General features: G+C 50.8%; 1 protein-coding gene across 1 annotated transcript in view; it reads right to left on the reverse strand.

Moving 5' to 3' along the window:
- IGSF3 (immunoglobulin superfamily member 3) overlaps positions 1–22,753 on the reverse strand; it is a 242,496-nt gene that overhangs the window by 52,897 nt on the left and 166,846 nt on the right. Inside the window, exons 6-7 of the mRNA XM_069635776.1 lie at positions 18,499–18,900; positions 14,944–15,348 (exon numbers count right to left, since the gene is read on the reverse strand). Coding sequence (XP_069491877.1) covers positions 14,944–15,348; positions 18,499–18,900 — 807 coding nt within the window. The remainder of the gene's footprint in view (positions 1–14,943; positions 15,349–18,498; positions 18,901–22,753) is intronic.

Genomic DNA, 22,753 nt, shown 5'->3' on the forward strand with positions numbered 1-22,753 from the left:
CCCAGAGACTGGATAGTATGTCACCAGGGGCTAGGGCAGGACTTCGACTCGCCTAGGGTAGCAGAGGCCGAGCAATCTAGGCATGCGGTCTGCAGCAGTTGCTTGCAGGTGTATATGGTGCAGTATAATACAGAGAACACTACAGCCAATGAATATACAGTAGTTGGTATTTACCTTGACAATGAACTAGCTGCCATTACTTGGCATAATTAACATACAACACAGTATTCAAAAAGAAAACCAAAAGTCGGGTGCCCGAACCATTGAAATGCTGGACCCCAAACAAAAGTGGAATAGTGGGAACCAATGATGGAATGGCTTCTTGTGGAAGTTCTGCACCATTGGCCCATTAGATGCATCAGACCGCAAGCAAAAAAGATGCTTCAGGGCGCTGTGGTTCAAGGGTGCGGAGGGGGAGGCGGTGAGACAGAAATGGAAAGGGAAACAGCATGGCCCAAACACACAAGTGTGCTGGGGTTAGACATAGAAGTAACACCCAAAGGTGCATTCCAGCCTGAGAAAGTAACGCTGCTGTGAACCCCATGCAAACCATCATCGCTTTCCGCAGTCCTGAGGTCTTCTGGCCAGAGGAAACGAGAAGAACAGGACCGGACAGAGACAAGTCTCACCTATTGCCAAGCAAGATCTCTGGTCTAGTGTGGACTATGGTGTCTGGTCAGCGGGGTGAGTGGAAGGTGCCTGAATGGCAGGTGCCCCGGCTAAGAGTGCGGCTCATTAACAGAGGTTCCCCATCGGTACACACACTTCAAAGTAAAGGCTCCTGCCACAGAAAAAGTCACAGTGGCTGGACCACAACAGCGGGTTCAAGGTCCATTCCGGGTGACGGGCACCCTGAGTTCTGCTGGCACATCAAAAGTGGTGCTGTTGTCCGTGTACTACTCACAGCTCAGTACTCGGCTGTGATGACCGGGAGGCAGTTATGGGCATGGCAGGGGCATTAATAAAGTGGCTGTGCCGATAGTGGCACCAGTTCAAGCAGAAGGTGGAGCCATCACCCCAGGGTGCTAAAACTGCTTATTCTCAGTGGGTGATCCAGCCATCCAGGGTATCCACCTTTTGCTCGCCCGTTCCCGTTGGGGTCTCTGCTGGCTTACTGCTCTTAAGCACTCTTCCTTGAGAGACTCGCCCCATGAGAGCAGTGAGCCGATCGGCAGAGGGGAGAACACGCACTGCTCCTCGTCTTGGCTTTCACAGAAGGTTCACCTTCTACTGGATGGCCGCTTCTTTGATCAAGCAGACTCTGGGGTGGAGGAGGACAGGACCTCCGCTCGTCTTTGCTGAGAAGGAAATGTGCACCTTGGACAGCCTCAGTCTGAAGCGTCCATCCTTGGGGATCCTCCGTCCTCGATCTCCTCGAAGGCACTAGGTCAAAGTGCCAATATCCCTAGGAAGACGGGGCCTGGGACGCGACCATGGCTCAGATCACCAACGTGCATTTATTACCATTCAAAATTCCTTGCCACTCAGACCAAGCATCTGGTCCAAACATTGGGGGCAAACGGACTCCTGAACCCAATGGGCCTTGCAGCTAGAGACGAGGGGAACGTTGTAGTGCTGGGCAAACTAGTTCAGGGAAAACTTGAAACTAATATGGAAATTCATTTGAGGGCAAACAATGAGGCCCCAAGGCGGGGAGGTCTCTGCCAACATTGCAGAGCTTGCCAAAATCCCCACTGCCAACTGGTATGCCCTTGCAGGGTGGTGGGGATATTCCATTCTACTTGATGGTGGTGACAGGCCACAGTGGAAGAGAAAAGTCTGAGGGTACTGTGTAGCTGGAGGGTCCGAAGATACATTCACAGAGGGGATCTTTGCTCAATTGGCGTCTGAACAAATGGGGTGCCTTCAGTCATGGCCTTTGAGGACTTGTATGCCCAGGAAGTATGGAACGGCCACCGGTATCAAAAGTAGGGGAAATCTTGTGTCATGTTACTCTGCTTCTTCACTGCACCAGTCACCACCATGGTAGTCTCACAGCACCGAGGGTTCTCCGACATGTGGCGCATCGTACCCCAGTCAGGGGCTTCCCAACCTTAGTCTTTAGATGTGTGGAAAACAGGAGATGAGGAGTGGCGCAGAGGGAGCAAATTCCAGACATGTTTGTGATCTCAGAATGCCTTTGGCTCAGGGTTGGTCCGGCTTAAACCGGGAGCCCCAGAGCAGAGGCACCAGGGGGGCCACAAGGACTCCAAACCGAACTTACGCGCAAAGTACAGGAAGCTTTTTCCCCAGTTCTTGGTACCGCATGTGGGGTACGACGACCCTCGTATGACGTCATGGAGGCGTTTACGGGTGGGGTGCGCAAAAGCTCAATTCCCAAGCGACAAAAATACACCTGGGGGGTTGCATCCCGATGCAGGCTCTGATAAATCAAAGCTCGCACACAGCCCATCAATCATCCAGATGTGCTTCTGTGGCGTGCGGCAGGACCCGCACCCCCGACACATATGAAAGAACAACCCCTACGAATGTGGAAGGCACACATTTGATATCACAGAAGCAAGCTCCTGGCCTGTAGTGTGAAACTGGGCAATGTTGCACCGGCAGCAGGACCGAGCAGAGTGGCAATGGCAGCCCCAGTGAGCGCATAGCCCAACTTGCCCTCTTTAAGGAGTGGAGTAAAGACATTGGGCCTCATCACGAGTATGGCGGTCCAGAAGCAACCTTTCCGGACCGCCATAGTCCGAGAATGCCGGTAGGGGCACAGATCCCCCCCCCCCCCGGCGTGGCTGGGAAATCAGGCCCCTATCGGCATGTCTCTCACTGAAGTACCAGCACCGTTAGCAATGGTTCCGGTGCTTCGGTGTCCCCATTCCCATAGAGTCCTATGGGATTGCACGAGAATGGGAATTTACCGTTCCACTGCCACATGTGATATCCGCTGGCACTGGGATATCAAGCGGTGGAATCAGTGTTACAGGGGTTGGCAGCAACCCGCCAGTAGCACTGGCGGGGTACCGCCAACCTCGTAATGAGGGCCATAGTTTGCCAGCAGACGAATGTGGCAGTGCCCTGCATCTCTCCTGTGTAACCCGGAGGGTGGGCAGCTGCTGGAGAAATGGAGCAGTCGAGAGAATGGACTTCGCCGGGTTCTTCCAGCGTACCACACCTTGCAGGCCATCAACAAAGGAAAGGGACTTTACGAATGCAGCGGCTTGTGGATCCCCTGTAGAAGGTCTATTTTGTTTTCATCCACAGATGCCTTAAGCTCTCGTGGGTGCGCTACATGGGTGCTAATGGTGAATCACCAGAGGCGGTGCTAACCAAGTTGGTAACTGCACATCCGCCCACATTACTTTGTAGCCATTTTACATTACCTTTGCCGTTCTTCCAGCGCTACAGAACTTCCAGGTGAATGAATAAATGGCATACATTGGAAAGGAGGGATTCCAAACCATCCATCCATCCATCACCTCTTCTGTTAAACTTTAGTCACCACGAGTGGGACAGGTATGCCCAGACGGGGGTCCCGTGCCTGCTGGGCCTAGAGAACCAACCTACCCCTCACTGATGATGCCCAATGAGGCCAAAACATGTCTGGGGGTGCGTGTGGCCTGTGCAGAAGGGATGTGACCAAGCAGGTTGGGCTGGACTGGCCCTTTTGGGGTGGGACAAAGCCTGATTTGCATATGGTCTTTCCCCTTTCTGTAATGGCTGCGCAGGTGAAGAGCAAAAGTCTGGAGGGTTGCCCAGAGCAATGTTAGAGGTTAAGATTAATTCTAAACCTTCCAGCCACCACCTCTGTTGCTTTGCACACATTGGAAGTAAACCAGGTGGAGTGAACTGCATGCAGCAAGTTCACCGTGCCTTCCTGCCATTGCCAGGAGTCTGTCGATGATGTCATTGTAAACACAGACCTCCGGGGAGCGATGAAGCCCTTCCGGTTCACCGCACGGTTCCCGGGAGGGCGCTGGTGCTCCTTGCCATCACTTGCCTTCTCTGGGAAGACGCTGCCGTTCACACAAAGACCGCTCTCCTGCCCGGCAGGCGCTTGGCACCGCTTCCTAATCGCTCACTCCCTCCCTCCCTCCCTCTTTTTAATAACGCTGGCGCAGCTCACCAAAGCAATAAGAGACGTGCAGGAGGCGCCTTCCCGGCAGCAGGCCTAATATTCACAGAAACGCATTTAAAAAGTTCATTCAACGAACCGCTGACTTGTAAGATCAGCTCCCAGAGGCCCAATAACAGGCGTTCAGCGGCAGAAGAGATGAGAACAGCAGCTCCGGCAAGACACCGGTGATTACAGGCTCTCCGCGGAGCGTGCGCGGAGCGTGCGCGCAGCGGAGGTACACACGCACACACACCCGAAAACACTACACATGCGTACAGAAGAAACATATACAGACAACAAACACGGGCAACCTAAGACACACGAGAACAAGCGCATACACATACACACAGGAATCCGACAAATACAGCAACAGCCTGTACACTGGCAGGCATGTGTGTGACATGCAAGCATGCAAGGCGCATTGCACATACAAAAAACACATAGTACTCTACACACGCCAACAAAGACTAAACAAAACTCCCAGATTACTCACAAGAACACAATGCAAGACTTACAACAGAGAGAAAATGTACGGGTACCACGCATGCAACGCAAAACACACACACACACACACGCACACACACACACATGCAACGCGCACGCACACACGCAACGCAAAACACACACACACCCCACCCCCCAACCCCCCACCCCTCCGAATTGTCCCGGCAACATGCTCGCCTTGGAAGCAAGACAACACGAAGCAACACAGGTTCTATCCGCCTGTCCGTGCTTAGAAACCTCTGGGTATTTAAGCGCGTTATAAATGCCCAACTAAGACAAACAATTACGCAATAAAAAAAAACTATTTCTGTAACAGCGCCTCGATGCCCACAGGCTGTGTGAACGCTTTAAAAATGCTAAATAAAAAACACACCGAGGGAGCAAAGAAAACATGCACAGACACTGTTGCCCACTGTGACCCTGAAATGCAGTCGTGACCCCTTCCCCTTACAGACCGTGACACTCTGCCCCCCCCACCCACAGTAACAAATAAATTAAAAAAAAAAAACAGAGCGCGAGCCATAGGCACTCGGCTACTGCGCTACCCATCTCTGCATAACACGTCTTTCTTGCACACAACAATATAGAGACGCACGACGCGTCACGCACAAAATGACCCCCTCATTACAACGTGTGCCCTTTAGTGCTCTCCAGCGGACCCTCGCATGCCTGGCATGGGCACCCGCGTGCCCTGTAGGCCCCCGAGCACCGCGAGTAAACGACACGCGCTCACTGAGGAGACAAAGGGGGCACTGTTCACTGCTCCCAGGATGTGTGCGATGGCAAAATGCACCAGCGCCACGGGGCACCACGGGCCAGGCGGGAGGGGGCGAACCACGGGGAGGAGGGCGAGAGGCCCCCCCGGCCGCCTGTGAGGAGGAAACTGGTCAGAGGGGAGCCAGAGGGACCCTGAACTGGCTGTGGGAATAGGGAGTGTCAAGGGAAGAGCGAGACACAGAATATATGCTGGAGCAGTGACTGGGTAGGAAGAGCGAGACCCTGCTGGCTGTGGGAATAGGGAGTGTCAAGGGAAGAGCGAGACCCCCGACTCTGTGCTGGACTAGCAGTGGCGTAACACAGAATGTGGGGGCCCCCCTGCGAGCCATGCTGAGGGGGCCCCCCCCCAACTCGGCAACAAATCACGCCAAACTCTGGGCTGGCATAGATTATCACGCTTGCGAAATACGCACAAACGTGCTGCTGAAGGGGTATGCCAGACACTGCACTAGGACAAAGATATACATGTGTTTTAATGCATTATACAGCACACTTTTGCCTAAAAAGCCAGAGTGTTTGCAATTGTTTTGTAGGGTAACACCAATCCAATACATGCAAGTCACCAACAGTGCACAGGAACATTAATGCTTTGCTATTAAAAATGCCATGCCACAATGAAAACATGTCCAACTGGCTGCACAATGTAGACCAGTGTATACGCGTAATAACATTACAGTAAAGCATGCCAGGCCACATTTAGACATACCTAGACTGGTCGCGCCAAAATGTCAGTGGAAGCATTAACAGTCATTAAGAAGAGAACACACATGGAAGCCTGTGGCCTCTAACACGGCCAAACTCTATCTGCAAGGAACTGGTCATTCCTGTTGCAGTCTTTACCTCTTGTTTCTTCCCAGGCCCTCTGTATGGCTCTGTCATCACACTTCTCTGCTAAAACTCTTGTTCTTCATCTCCTCTCCCTCTTCCTCTCCCCCCTCCTCTCCCCCCCCCTTTTGGCCATCTCTACCTCTCTTCCTCCTTTCTCCTCTTTCTCTCTGACAACACCTGACGAGGTTTCTAGACAAGTCTGATCTATGAAAGTGTCATCCAAACAGGTGCTCTCCTGCTCCTCCAAAACCATCAAGGACCATACTGACACCCTCGCTCTAGCCTTGGCTGATTTCTGTAATCACTCTTTTGCCACTGGAACGTTCCCCTCTCCCCTTAACCACTCCCTTATGCACCCACTCCTCAAGAAGCCATCTGCCGATCTTGCCTGCCCGGCAAACTATCGCCCAATCTCCATCACCCCTTTTCTGAGCAAACTGTTGGAAAAGCTGGCCATCTCCCAGCTTACTCTCCACACAGAATCTGTTGGTTGTCTCCATGACCTTCAGTCTGGCTTCAGAGCTGCCAAAGGCACGGAAACTGCTCTCCTGAACACCTGTAAAGATCTGCTCTCTAACCTGGATTCCAGCATTCCTTCTGTCCTCATCCTCCATGATCTTTCCTCTGCTTTCGACACGGTCAACCACGCCATCCTGATCAATCCACTCCATGAGAACCTGGGCATCAAGGATCAGGCCCTTGAGTGGCTGACCTCCTTCCTCTTGGACAGCCCCTCCCAGGACCAACTTGGTCCCCTTCTCTCCGCTCCATCCTCTCACCATGGTTTTTCAACCTATACTTGGCCTCTTTGGCCCACCTGATCTCTACCTTCCCTCTAACTTTCAGTGTTATGCAGATGGCACTCCGCTTTCCTTCAGGCTCTCCTCAGACTCCTCTACTCTTTCGCTCATTCCTGACTGTCTATCCGCGATTCAGGATTGGTGTGCCTCCAACTATCTCTGCCTTAATGTCAGTAAGATGGCGATCCTTCTCATTTGGACTCCTGCCCCTGATTTTCCCCTCTCACTCTGGCTGCCCGCCTTGGGCCCTTCCTGTGAGGCAAACAACCTTGGTGTCATCTTTGAATCCACTCTCTCTTTCTCTGCTCACATCTCGGATGTCGCCGAGAAGTCCCACTACCAGCTGCTCCTCCTCAAAGGAGCTCTTCCCTTCCTCACTTTCCCCCAGAAGCTCACGGTCTCCAGAGCCCTGGTTTTCTCTAGGCTGGACTACTGCAACAGCCTCTTTCTCAATCTGCCTTCTGCAACTAATCCAGAACAGGACTGCAAGATTTATCCTTGGCCTCAAGCCCAGGGATCTTATTTCTCCAGCCCTGAAATCTCTCCACTGGCTCCCAGTTGCTGCAAGGATCAAGTTCAACACCCTTTGCATTGTCCACAAGGCTTTCTGGGCCTGGGGCACGCACTACATCCAACACTCTCTTCCAACATATGTTTCTTCTCAAGCCCTTCGCTAAGCTACCTACAACACTCTAAGGGTTAGACACTTCTCCAGGCAGAGAGTGGGGGTAGATCTCTCTCCTCCGCAGGTGCCTCCCTCTGGAATAGCCTCCCTGCCCCTCTTAAACTTGAGCCGGACCACCTGCAGTTCCGGAAGCAGCTCAAAACTTTCCTCTTCTCCTCTGCTTTCTCTCTCTCTCCCTCCCCTGCTGGCCCACCTGACCTACCTGTTTGCTTTACAGACTGGTTGCTTGGCTACCCTCAGAGTCTCACTGAGTCGAGACTCTTTCTTGATCAGTCACCCTTGCACTGCCTCTGGTCCTACCATGCACTTAGGGGCTGTAACTGTAACCCTACAGTCCCTTGTTCTCCTTGCACTACCCAGAGCTGTGCTGCCCTGACAGCACTTACTCCGAGCATTGCTGCCCTGTTTTTCCCTCCCCTCTCCCTTGCACTTCCCCCCTCCCTTTCCCTTTGCACTTCTCGTTCTCGCACTTGCACGATCTGAATGACACAATGCTTAGTAAGATCATTTGTCTTGTCCATCCTCTATCTTCCCTCCCTTTTCTTGTCGTGCCTAGAAACACTTGTGTACCGGCGCGTTATAAATGACTTATATCATTTGATCATTTGATCAGATGCCCAGAAAGAAACGGCTAGACTGGCAGCACCCAAATGGCAGTCTAGCCAGGTAATTCACTTAGCAGAACTGCTTTATCAGAAATGCCCAGTTAAAAATAAGCCATACCAAACTGAGGAGTGACTAGACTGGCTGCACCAAAATGCCTCTCTAACCACTAATAACACATATCATGCCTGCTTAACCTGGACATGGACAGCATTATGATTTGTTGCACAATCCTACCCCCCCCACACATCCGCTCTCCCTACCACCCCTACCCCAACCACCAAAATCAGCTCCTTAGCCTGATACCTCCATGCAACTCTTCCTTGTCCCAGAGCTTAGGTATGAGGCTCTTTGCCTCATAGATAAGTACTGGGATGAGGAAGAGTGGGACTAGGAGTAATGAATAGTACAGGTATCCAAGTCAGGCATTACCTCCATGTACCTCTACCTCATCCCAGTACTTGTGTATGACGCAGAGTGCCTTATACACAAGTACTTTCTCATACACACTGGGACGAGGAAGAATAGGGCTAGTAGTAATGAGCAATCAAAGCATTAAACACAAGTATTGGTGCAACACCTTTGAGTGGACTGGGATTCAGCACCTACCCCTGAAACTTTGGGCTACTTTTGTTGATTCAACCTGGCTGACCTTTAGAGCAGTTGCCAGACAGAACAGGGCACAGATGTTAAATGGCACCTGGGTTTCGATTTTAACAAGAGCCCAGCTAATCTTAAAGCATTTCACAGTTAGTACCTGCTTTCAAATACCAAATGTTTTATGCAATTGAAATCGTGATGTGGGTTTAATACTTGCATGCCAGGGGAGTGATTGGAAGGGTAGAGAAGGAACAGGAGACCACTCATTCTCAAAGCAGTCCATAAGTGGGTGCTTTCAACCTTAAAGGGGAGAGTAAACTGCTTCTAACATTGAAGCTACACTAGAATAGTCTCATTAAAATGAGTAAAGAAATTAGATGCACCCAAACAAATACGTTTGCCCCTCCCCCACCGCCCATTAATTTAGCGCCTCTCCCAACATTTGAAGGGTTAGCCCCCCGAAATGTAGGTTTTGTTGCGCCCCTGAACGCAAGCACGCACACCAATCACCATATACACACACGCACACCCAGCCATCCATACATTTAAGTGTGCATTATTTCACCATACATTCACACCCAGGCAGCCACCCGTCCATTTAATTGTGTACCCCTTCACCATACAGGCACCCACACCCAGGCACCGACCCATACATTTAAGTGTGCACCCGTTCACCATACACTCACACACGCACCCATCATGGGGTTAAGGGGAGCCCTAATACTTCAAGATGAAATTGGGCCTCATTACAAATATGCCAGTCTGGAAACAACGGTGCTGGTAAGCTTACCAGCACCGTTGTTTCCGGACCGGCATATTACAGCTCTGCGGGCGGTTGCCGTCAAACCCGGCAGCTCAGACCTGCTGGGCAGAATGAAACCCACCCGCAGAGTTTTCATGGAAGCACCTGCACCGTTATTAACAGTGCCGGTGCTTCCATGGTCTCCATTACCATAGAGTCCAATAGGACTATGGAAATGAGGACTTACCATTTGCCGGCGCCAGACTTCCCGGACCGCCGGGGTTGTAATCCCCTGGTGTTACCGGGAAGTTGGGCACCAGTAAATCATTACGGGTCTGGCGGCAACCTGCCGGTAGCACCGGCATGGCTACCGCCAAACCCGTAATGGGGGCCCACTGACTTCATAAAGAAATTATTTCCGTTAAGGACCAAACCATTACGGAAATAATTTCTTTATTTTGGAAGTCACTCTGCCTTCACAAACTATTTCTTTTTGAAGTCATAGGGCTCCCCCTACCCCATGACATGGAGGCCTCGAGCCTAGCATCTTCCATGCCATGGGGAGGACGGAGCCCTCGGACTTCAAAAATAAATTCTTTTTGTAGTCACTCTGCCTTCATAAAGAAATTATTTCTGTTACATGTCCTGCCGGGGCCCCCTACACCGCGGGGGCCCCCGTCATGCCAGTGTGGACTAGTGACTCAAGGGAAGAGAGACACTGCAGGAGCAGTCACTGAGAAGGAAGAACAAGACCCTGCTGCGTGTGGGAATAGGGCCTGTCGAGTGAAGAGGGAGACTCGGACATTGTGCAGGAGCAGTGACTGAGAAGAAAGTGTGAGACGCTGAACTGGGCATGAGAATAGGGCCCGTCAAGGGAAAGAGTGAGACCCAGACCCTGAGACGGAACAGGGAGACCTTGCTGGGTGTGGGAATAGGGCCTGTCGAGGGAAGAGGGAGATGGACCCTGTGCAGGAGCAGTGACTGAAGGACGAGTGAGACCCTGAAAAGGGTGTGCGAAAAGCGACTACTAGAAGAAGAGTGAGACCAAGACCCTGCGCAGGAGCAGCGACTGAGAAGGAAGAGCGAGACCCTGAACGGGATGTGAGAAAAGGGCCTGCCAAGGAAGGAGGGAGACCCAGACCCTATGGCTGGACCAGTGACTGGGAAGGAAGAGTGAGTGCCCCAAACTGGGTGTGTAAAAAGCCACTGCTAAGGGAAGAGCGGGGCCCAGACCCTGTGCAGTAGCTGTGACTGAGAATTAAGAGCGAGACCCTGAACTGGGCGTGAGAAAATGGCCCGTCAAGGGAAAGAGTGAGACCCAAGCCTCGAGAAGGAAAAGCGGGACCTTGCTGGGTGTGGAAATAGGGCCTGCCAAGGGAAGAGTGCTAACCACATGCTCTGCAGGAGCAGCGACTGGGAAGGAAGAGCGAGTCCCTGAACTGGGTGTGAGAATAGGGCCCGTCAAGGGAAGAGTGAGACCAAGACCCTGCGCAGGAGCAGTGACTGTAAAGGAAGTGCGAGACCCTGAACTGATGCAAGAGCTATGACTTGTAAGGAAGAACGAGTGGGACCACACACTGGGTGCATGCAGGATAGGGACTGGGAAGGGAAGAGCGAGACACCACCTCAGAGAAGAGCAGCGACAAAAGGGATGAGCGAGACCTTGAGTTGGGCCAGAGGTCAGCGCCAAGAAGATCACTAGATACAGAGGGGGCTTTTGGGGGGGGGGGGCGGAAGAAAGACAAGCGGAAGAGAAGAAGGGAGGAAGGGAGAAAAAGATCAGGCAGACGAAGGAGGTGGGACTGGGAAAGAAGAGGTGGGGACTGGGAGAGAAGAGGTTAGGAGAGAGAAGTAGGGAGAGAGGAAGAAGTGCAGTGAAAAGAGGGAGGCAGATTCGTAGACAGGGTAGGGCCTGAGTGGACAAGGCCCACCCAAAAAGTCAATGTTAAAAGGTATTTATAGTGCAAATCGTCACCAACGCAATGGTCCCCACGTGCTCAGGCAGATTCGTAAGCAGGAAGGCGAGCGGGTTAGGTTCGTCGGGGGACGAGGGAGTAGGAGAGTGAGAGAAGTGGTGTGCTGTTGGCGGCTTCAGTTCGGTTTTCACTGTGTGCTGAGCTTTGGTGCGAGCATCGTACCGATGCGGGACCTCGTGTGCTGTTGGTGCAGTTTATGTGTTTGTTGTTGCGGTGTGGTGAAGTGTGTAAGATTTGCTGAGTGAGAAGATGGTTGTGTGGATTTTCGGGTGATTTAGGTATGCAGAGATTTGAGCATAAGTTTAGTGGGTTATACATCCTAGTCCTTGCAGATCTTGTTCTATGCATCCTGCTGTCCTGTGGGTAGGCATTCTTTCTAAATCTGTAAATGCCCACTCGGCAGCACTGTGTGGGCATTTACAGAAGTCATTGCCACAGCTGTTAATGTCACTGATGTGCAAAACGACATCAGCTTCAGGCCCCATTTGTTAGACAATCCTGGCTACGCCTCTGGAGGGAGGATGAGACTGGGAGCGATAGATAGGGTGACCAGATTTAAAAAGGAAAAAACTGGGACAGGGCAACTAAGAGGAAAGTAGGACTAACTCTTGAAAGTGGCTGTCAAGGCACTACACTTCAGTAGCAGTTGGAGGAGAAGGGGGTTTAAGTGTTACAGTTCAAATAAACACATATAATTAATGTATCACAAACGAATACTATCTTAAATTGTAAAATGCTGCATTTCTTAGGTGCGAGATTGTGCATTCCTGCCTGCCGGCCATGAAGACCCACTACCAAAAACCTGGACAGTTTCCAGTGGGAACATAATCTTGAGAAAGGGGGACAGAGCACCCAATACAGGGACAGTCCCTGGAAAATCGGGACGTCTGGTCACCCTAGCGATAGAGAAAGGGAAATTAACATGAAGGGGAGAAGAAAAGGAGAGGGACCTGGGAGTGGCATGGAAGGGGAGGAAGCAGGCCGGGGAAAGGAGAGGGAGAGAAGGGGGAAGGGGAGAAAACAGGAGAAAAAGAAAAGGTGGGGAAAAGACGGACAGTGAAAGCACCAGGCAGGGGTGGTGGGGGAGAGGAAGGAAGAGACAGAAGTACAGGAAGAGAGGAGGAGGAGGGAGGCAGCCAATGGGGCGGGCTAAAGAAAGGCAGCGTGTGGGGGGAGGGGAGAGCCCAGCCAGGCATCCTGCCAAGCACCGCCTAAAGCCCAGAGCAAGAGCCCTCCCGAAGTGGCAGCAGAACCCCCAGGGCCCAACGGCTGGCAGATCCGGGGGCACCAGTCGGTCTACCCCGCCCAGAGCTGCAGGTACTGCCCGGGGCAGAGTGCCTTGGAGACGCGGGCGCCGAGCAGGAGACGCACCTGCGACGCAGTGGCTATATAGACACCGCCAGAGATCCCACGAGCCATTCCGCCCAACCAGTCAGCAGCACGCACAGAACGTGCAGTGCCTTGACCTACTTATTTCTCCGTTTCGGCGCTGCTGGATTGTCAAATCGTGCTTTAAGCGTTGGCTGTAGAAATGATTTCCCTTTTCTGGGGGAAGCCACCCAGAAACCATATTTTTTTAAAAAATAATAATGTATGTTATTTAGGCTCCCGCAAAGTATTTTTAATGTGCCTGGCTGTGGAGACCCACTGGCAGATGTAAAAAAACATGTAAACATTGACTGCACGTGGAGACCCAACAAGCACAATTTATTAGCTGTAAACAAATAGATTTTTCCTTAAAAACTCTACAAAGACTTTACAACCAACTCACTGAGGACCCCTCATCCAGCGGTACCCCCATCTGCTCGGCCTGGGCTCTCCACCTCGGCCACTGTAGGGCCGGCTTTCGTAGGGTTCTCCCCGCCCCCACTGCCTGACCGTGCTCCGGGTCAGGGTACCACGTGACCCGGGCTCCTCAACTTCATCTTCTGGGAGCGGGTCTCAAAGTTGTGTCCTAGTGGCCTGCCTATTGTCTTCCCCCAGTGAACACCCAATACTAGCACCCTTTCCCCATGCTACCCCTTCACCCACGACAGACTGCCGCTCTGCCAGAGGACCGCAAGCCATGGCCTCCGCCTACCCACACAAGATCAAGAACACTCCCTTCTCGTTAACTATCCAAGAGACCTCCCACCCCACTTGTTCATTCTTCTGACCTCCACCTGCGACAGCAATCCCGGGTGCAAAGGTTGCCCTCTACGTTGACCACACCCACAGCAAACTTCAAAAGCCGCCACTTTACTCACTTCAGTCCCTCAACATTGATCCAGTTTGGTTGCCAGCCCCCCCCTTTCAGTCACCCACACTCTATGGCTACTGCGGGTTGCCTCTGGGCCTACCCAGTACCCTATACAAGTTACTAGTTCCGATTTAAAAAAACTGATAATAGCCTTTCTTCACCAGGTGGAGGGGGCTAACCAATACACCCCCAGAGGTGCAATAAATCCCCAGAGTCAGGGGTGCAGCTAGGTCTGGAGAAGATCCAGGGCTATGCTAATGTCGGGACTCGGGGCTAGCTGGCATTTTGCTTGTAACCAAAGAGCTTCTATCCGGGGCTACAACCAAAAGACCCAAGGCTATAGCCCTCCCAGGTATACAGTGTATATATTGAATCCCACATATATCTAAACTTATATCTTGAAAACCTTTATATCGAATCTATTTAGGGTGGGGTTAAGGGTTGATTTTTTTAGGGGAAACGGTCAGGATGGGTTTTTAGGGGTTGGAAACATGCATTCAATATGAATGTTTCCAAGATATACGTTTCGATATATGGACATTCAGTATACAATATCTCGGTATAAAGACATGTAGCCCCCCCTCCCAGATCCCCTCTAGCAACGCCTCTGCCCAAAGTCTTCAGCGAGTCCCGACTCCCAAGTGCCTCAGACTCCTACAGCTCAGCCTCCCTCCACCATTCCCCTGAAACAACCTTCCCCCATGACCTCAGAACAGGTGGCCAGCCCCACCTTCAAGGATCACCTAACAAAGCACTTCCTCCAACAAGGAGCATCCCCTACCAGGGCTTCTGGCCGTCCAGGCTGGCGTGTGGTCACAGTACACTCTGACCAAGGCTTGTTGAGGTCCATGGGTGCTCAAACACCGTTCCCTTTACCGCCCATCCTCACCCACCTGGGTTCCATTTACATCTGCCATGCTCTCGTGCTCCCCCTGCTGTTTCTAATGACGTATGGCATGGGGAAGTTTTGAACTTGACATGTCCCGCCATTAAAAGAATGCAGAACACAGGCCACTTATTGTCACGTGATGCGACTAGACCAATCCCATGGTTGAGGTCTCACAAACATCTCCCATGCAGGCCTACACACACACACACACACGTTGCTAGTTCTCACCTGGTCTTTGCACTCGGATCTCCAGTAGGTTGGATGCGCGTTCCGCCATCTTGGTCCAGCTGTTGTTGTGGTTCTTCCGCCAGAGCTCCGCCACGCACTGGTACTTGCCGGCCTCGGAGTCGCTGGCCCGGCTGATGCTCAGGCGCACATTATTGCTGGCCTCCGCCTTCTCAATGGCCGTGCGGCTGCGGAAGTTCGCGGCCCGCTCGCCCCACTGGACACCACTGTCCCGGGTGAAAGTGACCAGGTCGTAGAACTCGCTGGCACCAGATGCTTGAAAGCGCCAGGTCACCGACAAGGGGACCCATGATGGGTAGTGGGGTTTCAGGATACACTGCAAGTCAAAGGAGTCATTGTAGGTCACACCTGGCGTACGTGATATGGCAGTGACGGCAAAGCCAAAGTCTGGAAAGAGAAAAAAAGACGGTCAGTTGGACAAAAAGTAAAGAAGAAGGCAGTCCCTGGTTCCCGATTACAGGGGCTGGTAAAAGAACACAAAGGCCCGCTGCTAAGCCATTAAATCAGCACAGGACACCAAGCTTATATTATGGTTACTCATAACGGGGCTCTCTAGATGACTTCAACCCTCACTATCCTTAGCTAGCCACTATAATCAGCAATGAGGATCATGGGAGTTGTAGTTCAGAACATCTGGAGGCACAGAACGTGTAACTAAGGATTAATGGCTCAGAGGAGCGCACACTTGTGGGATTCGATATCTTGCAAGGTGCTTCAGCGACGCGTCGCTCGTGGGGGGCTTACGGGGGCTATAGCCCTGGGTCTTTAGGTTGTAGCCCCAGATAGAAGCTCAAGGAATACAACCAAAAGGCTAGCTAGCCCCGAGTCCCGAGAGTCCAGACAATAGTGTAGCCCCAGATCTTTTCCAGACCTAGCAACACCCCTGGCGATGGGCAAATCGGGAATCACAGAGAATTTCTCCTGTAGGATCGGATAGAACTATTAAGGATTGACAGGCACACAAAATATGGATACAGAGACCAACTCCCAGGTGTGCGATTCAGGGAGCAGACAACAGGGATACAGAGCCTGCCACCTCTAGGGCGGATGGATTCAGGGAATTGGCACAGGCCCGCACAGCTCGCTACTCCTATGGCTGAATGGTCCCAAGATGGGCGCAGGAATACAGAGCATGCCAGCCACCTCTAGAAGGGGCTGGCTCCAGGCCCGGTACACACTTGGAGCCTGTACCTTTAGGAACCGATAGGGGGGAACTCGACATGGATCCGGTCGCCTTCCATCTCAGGGCAGTATGGCTTAGGGGAGAGGGACAGAGCGAGGGCAGGGAGTCCGTGCTCTCGGAGAAGCAGCTCCAGAAAAGCCAGTGGTGACTGGGCAGGGCAAAGCACAGACGAGATGGAATATTTATAGGAAAGAACCAGCCTAAGGCTCTCATTTACAATTCCAACTCCAGTCCTGGAAAATGCAGGGCAAGGCTTGGATTTTGGAACCTTCGAATTTGCGATTCATGAATACTCCTGGGGGGGATACTGGGGGTCAACTGCTGCACGAGCTGGGCCAGAAGACGGGGTCTCCTCAGATCTAGACATGCGACGACAGGTGCCAATTCGCGAACGCCGCGAGGATGCCCAAGTGAAGGCTCCTGCTCAGTGGCGTCACAGGAAGTGACGTCAACTGGATTATTCCCGACTGGGCACTGGATTTCTTAAGCAATCTTTATTTGAAACGGGGAACAAAGAATGGCTGATAACGGGCACAAGCACCCATTTGGGGGCAAACATCAAACTCTATAGACAAGCTTTTAAAACATAATTTCTAAAATTTAGCAGGGATGAAAATACAAAAAAGGGGAAAATCGGATCACCTGCCTGCAAAATAGAAATGGCTGGAATACACGTGGGGGCATTGCCCGCTGGCACCTTCCTTCGCCAGTGCACCTTCCTAAACCCACTTCTCCTCGCCCATTCAGAATCTGGCACGCTACAGGAGCAGGTACCCTTACCACCAACCTTCTCTACCCATGCCTACACTCAGTGCCTGCCTGAGAAATGCCAAGTCCTACTTCATGTTTGCCCTTTTACCACCCTTCACTTCCAAAATGCAGCTCCTTTTGCCTTGCAATCTCCCTTCACTACACTGCCATCATCGCCATTTTTCCTCACCCAGACACCCGCTCTTCCTCCCCCAAATTCCTGTTTCTTTCTCTGTGAATGTAAACTCACTGAGCAGCTTCGCAGCCCTCTTCTGTAGCTTTCTACTCCCAGCGTAGGCTTCCCTCTTTTATACCCCTACTTTGCCCTCCAGAACTCTACTCAGTGGAGTACCGAGCAGGGGCAGCAAGCTGCACCCCGCCCCACACAGGCTCTTTTGAGCGACTGACCGGAACTTTTGTCACTGGGACACCTCTCCCGATCAGCACCTCAATGAGGGTGCCCAACGGGAAAGGTGTCCCGCTGGGAGTTCAATGTGTGCTGAGCAATTCCTTCTGAGCACGGTCACCTTACCCTTTCCAAACGGGGGGACAATGTCCCAAGAAGCTCTGTGAGCTAATGTGAGCCACTAGGCACTGATGGGAGGCAGGAGGGCTATTAGCAGGGACTTTTGTCCCTTTAGAAATGTGCATGGGAGGGAGGGATCAGCAGTGAGAAGGGTGCATAATGCTGCAGGCTTTATGAAATAATGACTAAGGCTTTAAAACCCAAGGGGAATTTGTTAGGCTCACATTAATCTACATGATGCTATTGTGACTTTGCATGCAGGATGGGGAGAATAAAACTAAAGCCATCCTCTTATTGTTCAGTATATTTCTATGATGATGTATATAGCGTAAAGTTAATTATGAAAGGGTAATTTCTTATGTAATGTGCTTTGCTTCCAAGGCATTGCTATAAAGTATTATTTAAGCACATGAAATACAAAGGGATAACATCAACTAAACCTGGGAAGATGTGCTCAGTTGCTTAAATTGTGCACATCCCGGTTTCACCATTTAACCAAAGTGTGTGATCCTGGGCAGATCATTAAATCACACCATGTCTTATCTTCAGCTCTGTGATTCACTTCAGAGCTTATGTTGCTATATCATGCTGTTATTTATTTTTAAAAAGCCTGGTTATAGAGTTGATCGATAAACAACAATAGTGCAATTTAGATATTTTGCACCACAAAGTTATTTGCCACTTGGCTTACCTATGGCAACTTATTCTAAAGTCACTTCCATGGGGCCTCCAAGCATCAAAGACTGATGATGCTCCTTGCAATGTCCTTTCCTGTGAAGTCACTTCCGTTGGTGCAATCCATATGCAAATCAGGAGCTTTGCATGTATTTTGCCCCAGAGGGCCTGGACAGAGCTCTAATAGATAAGTTTCCTGCATCTACCTACCACTAATGTTACCAAAAAGGTAGATATGGGGAGGGGTGGGCGGTTTGTGGGCGCGAATGAGATCATATGGAATTGCACGCACTGCATTTGGGGGGGGGGGAGGGGGGAGTAGGAGGACTTTTTACATGGCTTGCCCCCCCACCCACTCTTGCAATGCTGGATACTCCACTTGTCCATTTAGACCTCTACTCACCTAGAGCGGTGATGGACACTGGCGTGCTGTCGGACCGCTCCCCGATCAACTGCCACTCTCCATCGGTTCCCGGCACCCATTCGGCCACGTGACACTCGTACGTGCCCTCATCGGACTTGAGGCTGCTGAAGATTTCTAGAGTGAAGGCCTGAGGCTGCACCTGCTCCATCTGGATGCCCCCGAAGCCCCCACGCTCCTGGTAGGAGGGGCCTGGGCGCAGAGTCCCGTCGCGGTCCAGGGAAACCACATCACTTCGATGGCTCTGCTTGTCCACCAACTGCCAGGCCACGGAGAGACGACTTTGTGGTGCAGCCACAGAGCGAACTTTACAGGCAAAACGCAGACTCTCCCCCTCCAAGACGGTGCTGGTGTTACTGGTTACGTCAACACTTATACTGGTCCCTGCAGGCACAAAGGGGGGGAAAAATGAAAAATGATCAGGGAGACAATCCAGTCCCATAGAAAACCCTTATTGTGGGCCTTATTTTCTGCAGCATACTATTTGATGGATCTCCCACTAAGTGCAGAAGAAGAAAAGTACTTTCAATGCGGTCCTACAAGATCTCTTTTAAAGATCCAATGATGGACCATAGAATCAGGTTGTGGGTTCCGGCCACCAAGAAAATCCAGTTACATTTTTAACATGTCCAATTACAACTGTGTCCAACGTCACTCTTGCTTTGGTCTTTCTAATATTGCCCAGTTTATGCACAGGTCTCCACTTATTTTATTAACACATGACTGCAACCTAAACGTGTGGGTCATACCTTTTCAGTGTTTATTTGCCAACCATTTGCCTAAACCACCAACAATGTATGTGGAGTGTGCACAAAAAAAAAAAACAAGGAGTGTAAGACAGGCAGTGCACCAGTAAACCCAACTGTCACCTGCTTAGGTAAATGGCAAAAAATACTGACAAGTTTCAACCATTTTTGGCTCAGAAGGCTTTCATCTGGGCAATGCACACAGATCTGGTCTGTCAATTGTATACATTCTCTTCCGTCAGGTTCTTGTTTGGTTAGTACATCACTGTGACAAATCAACTTCCGGGGCACCAGTGGGTCCAGGGATGAATATCGGTTTCTAAAGCATCAATCAACCCCACACCTGTAGTACACCAGAAGGGATCTGAACAGAATGGTAACACAAGTAAATTATAAACCTCCTTGTCCAATTTTGGTAACATGGATGGAACAGCAGGCTTATCTTCGCAAGGCTGTGGATCGTTGGTTAGTTGCAACACAACAAAGATACAATTATTACCCAATGATAAAAAGGGACTGTCCAGTCAAGGTTGTATAAAAAGATACATTATTATCACAACAGACGGTTCTGGCACACTTAAATGCAACCCACTCTGTAAAGGAACGCAGAGAACAGACAGTTTCACGAAGGAAAGGGATGTACTCTGGACAAGGACAGGAGGATAGTTGGTAGAGCAATCAGTCTTAACTGTTCAAGGTTATTTGGTTTCACCACCAAAGGAGCAAGTAGTCATAAGTGTCCCTAGGGGATGTCTGAGAAGGACCAGGGACAGAGAACCACAATGTACCTGGTGTTTGCGATGATCTCGATGCTCGACAGGGTCGAGTCGGTTCCAGGACGCTTTGCAGCTCCTGCCACAGAGTTCAAGATGGGAGACAGCTGCGGGTATTAGGCGGCAGGCAGTTTGGCAGCAGGATGAAGAATCATCTCTGTGCTGATTGGTGAATCTGGAATGCTGGTCGGATGATCTACAAAGAGAGTGGCTCAGGCCGCTTTTAAAGCCAATGAACCAATCCTGGGTCCCCACCAACAATCTTCTGTTATGCGTGAGGTCATAACCAAAGTGCTTTGCAACAGGAAAGGTAAAAGGTGACAACATGTACTACTTCCTACCCACCTTCCTGTCTGTTGTGGATCAAAGGGTCTCTGTTTAATTGAGCTCTCTGTGACTCTTGATCAAAGCGCAGGTTTCCAATAAGGTTTATGGTCAGAACAGACTGCTGTCTCCCTCAAATCACATACTTCTTCCTTCTGAAAAGGGAGTCCCCCAGTGCCTACTTTGATGTACCTGCAGCTGTCACATCCCAGCTGAATGTGACAGGTAGGACTGCCCCTGTAGGCTGCGCCCCCCTCCCCAGGGCACACTTGACTGGGTGTTTGTTGTGCAGTGAGCAGAGGAAAATGTGTGCGGATTAGCCCCACACATTTTCTGAGGTTCTTCTCCCATCATTAATTTTCATTACAAAACTTGAAAAAAGGCCCAGGCGAGCGCACACTCTCTGTGCGGATGGTCAAATTCCTCACAATCACTGTAGCATTCCATTTATTATTTGCCATGTTCTTTTGGCACAGAATGCATTCCACAACCCACACTCCTGGGCACGCTCCGAACGATTTTCAATCCTTTGTTTAGTGGCATGAATATAAATTAAGATCACCACACAGATGCAGGACCCAATCTTCAAGAGTGCACGGTTCAGCAGGTCTTAGAACATTCCCGGTTTGAGAAAGTAACCTCCTCTGAGCCCCACATTATTGCAGGAAGGGGCCCCAACAAACTTTCTGGAACCCCCCTTCCCCCACCAAATAGGAGGGTGGCACAAAACACAAATAGGTTTGTTAAGTAACCACATGCAATAAGACCCACAGCACAAACGTAGGGTTGTGTGAGACTGTCCTCTGTAAAGTATGACAGCACCATAGTGGGGGTGTTAAGCCCCCTCCCCCTGATGATGGTTAAGTGACCCAAGCTGCGGTAGAACAGTCATAACAAAAAGCCCATTGCGAAGAGAGGATGCGTTCTGCATCATTGGCGAGTGGCATGCGAGTACGAGGTACACTTGTGTGCAGACAAAAGCAGGGCTATTGTAATGGGTTATTTATAAGGTGCTTAATACCCAGAGGTTTCTAAGCGCGGACCTGGGGATCGAACCTGTGTTGCTCCATGTCGTCTTGCTTCAAGAGGAGCACGTTGCCCCTGAACTATCTTCCCGAGACGGGATGTGCTATAGAATGCGCAGAAGGATAGAATGAGCTGATGGATGAACCCGCTCACAAGTGGATATTAAAGGGAAGCTCTGCATGCTGGTACTTGTAGTTAGAGTTTAATACATCGATTCAAGTGACATTCATGAGCACTACTACATGGTGGAACTGGGAGGCAGATATCCTAAAGCACACAGGGAAAGTCTACCTAAAAGAAAACATTGCGCGCTGGATCTTCGAGTCAGAGCCGATGCAGTGATGGTATGTTCCAGATTGCATTCAAATATGAACCTTAAGAGAAACCCTGCCTTCAGGAACTTGGAGTTAAAGTTCACAGGGAACATTAAGGAAGTGACCACATGTGGGCACTGCCTGGAGAACATACGATCAAGAGAGGAATCGTACAGCCGGAAACCGGAAGTGCGAGTTCCCAGAGGCTTGCCACTCAACTTTGGAACTGGAAGACCAGTATAGGTAGTGACAACCCCAATGACCCCACAGAGAAACTCGAGTGTGGGATCACGCAACAACTTACGATATGTTTAAAACAGAAACCTAAAAAAACAATGACGCTTAAATATTGGTATAGGTCATGGTTTGTAGCAAGAATGCCACAATGCAACTAGAATAAAATTGTTCCCCTTGGCGAGCCCTCCCTCGCGTCGAGTAGCCATGAAGCTCCCTTCTCGCGTCACTACCACTTTTATTTGTGTTCCCAGGGACTTCCCGGCCCTGGCTAGTTTCTTCGCATCCACTCATTACAGATCTTGAGTTTAAACTTTTTTTAAGTTAACAAAAATATTAGTGCAATCTATTTATGTTCGAGAATAATCAAAGTTGATAAGGCGTTGCCAGGAAAGAAAAAAGGGACAACAGTGATTCCCCTTCCAAAACGTACGGGGAAAAATAAAGAACAAGGAGGCCCTGTTTTGTGGAGGGCGGTTACCTGCCAGGGCCCCAGATAACATTTTGAAGTGGGAGCATTTTAAACAATTTATTTGAAATTGCGAATTGTAAGAAACCCGAGGGCATCCTGACACCTATTCCCTCGGATCCTCTTCTCAGGTGGCCAGGGAAAGGCCATCGCTCTTAGATCCTGGCCCTGGGGGTGGAGATGCGAGGGAGGATCACCTGGGAGGAGGGTCCTTGGGGTTTGGGGAGAAGATGTCTTTAGGCGAAATATGCTATCCCCCTTTCCCTTGTGATAGCAAACCTTACCCTCCCCCTACCTTTATAGGTTGCTGCCAATCACTTCCTTTTATTTTCCCTCAATCATACCACTTTA

Source organism: Ambystoma mexicanum, chromosome 7p (genome assembly GCF_040938575.1).
Source record: "Ambystoma mexicanum isolate Mex_15411 chromosome 7p, UKY_AmexF1_1, whole genome shotgun sequence".
Taxonomy (NCBI): Eukaryota; Metazoa; Chordata; class Amphibia; order Caudata; family Ambystomatidae; genus Ambystoma; species Ambystoma mexicanum.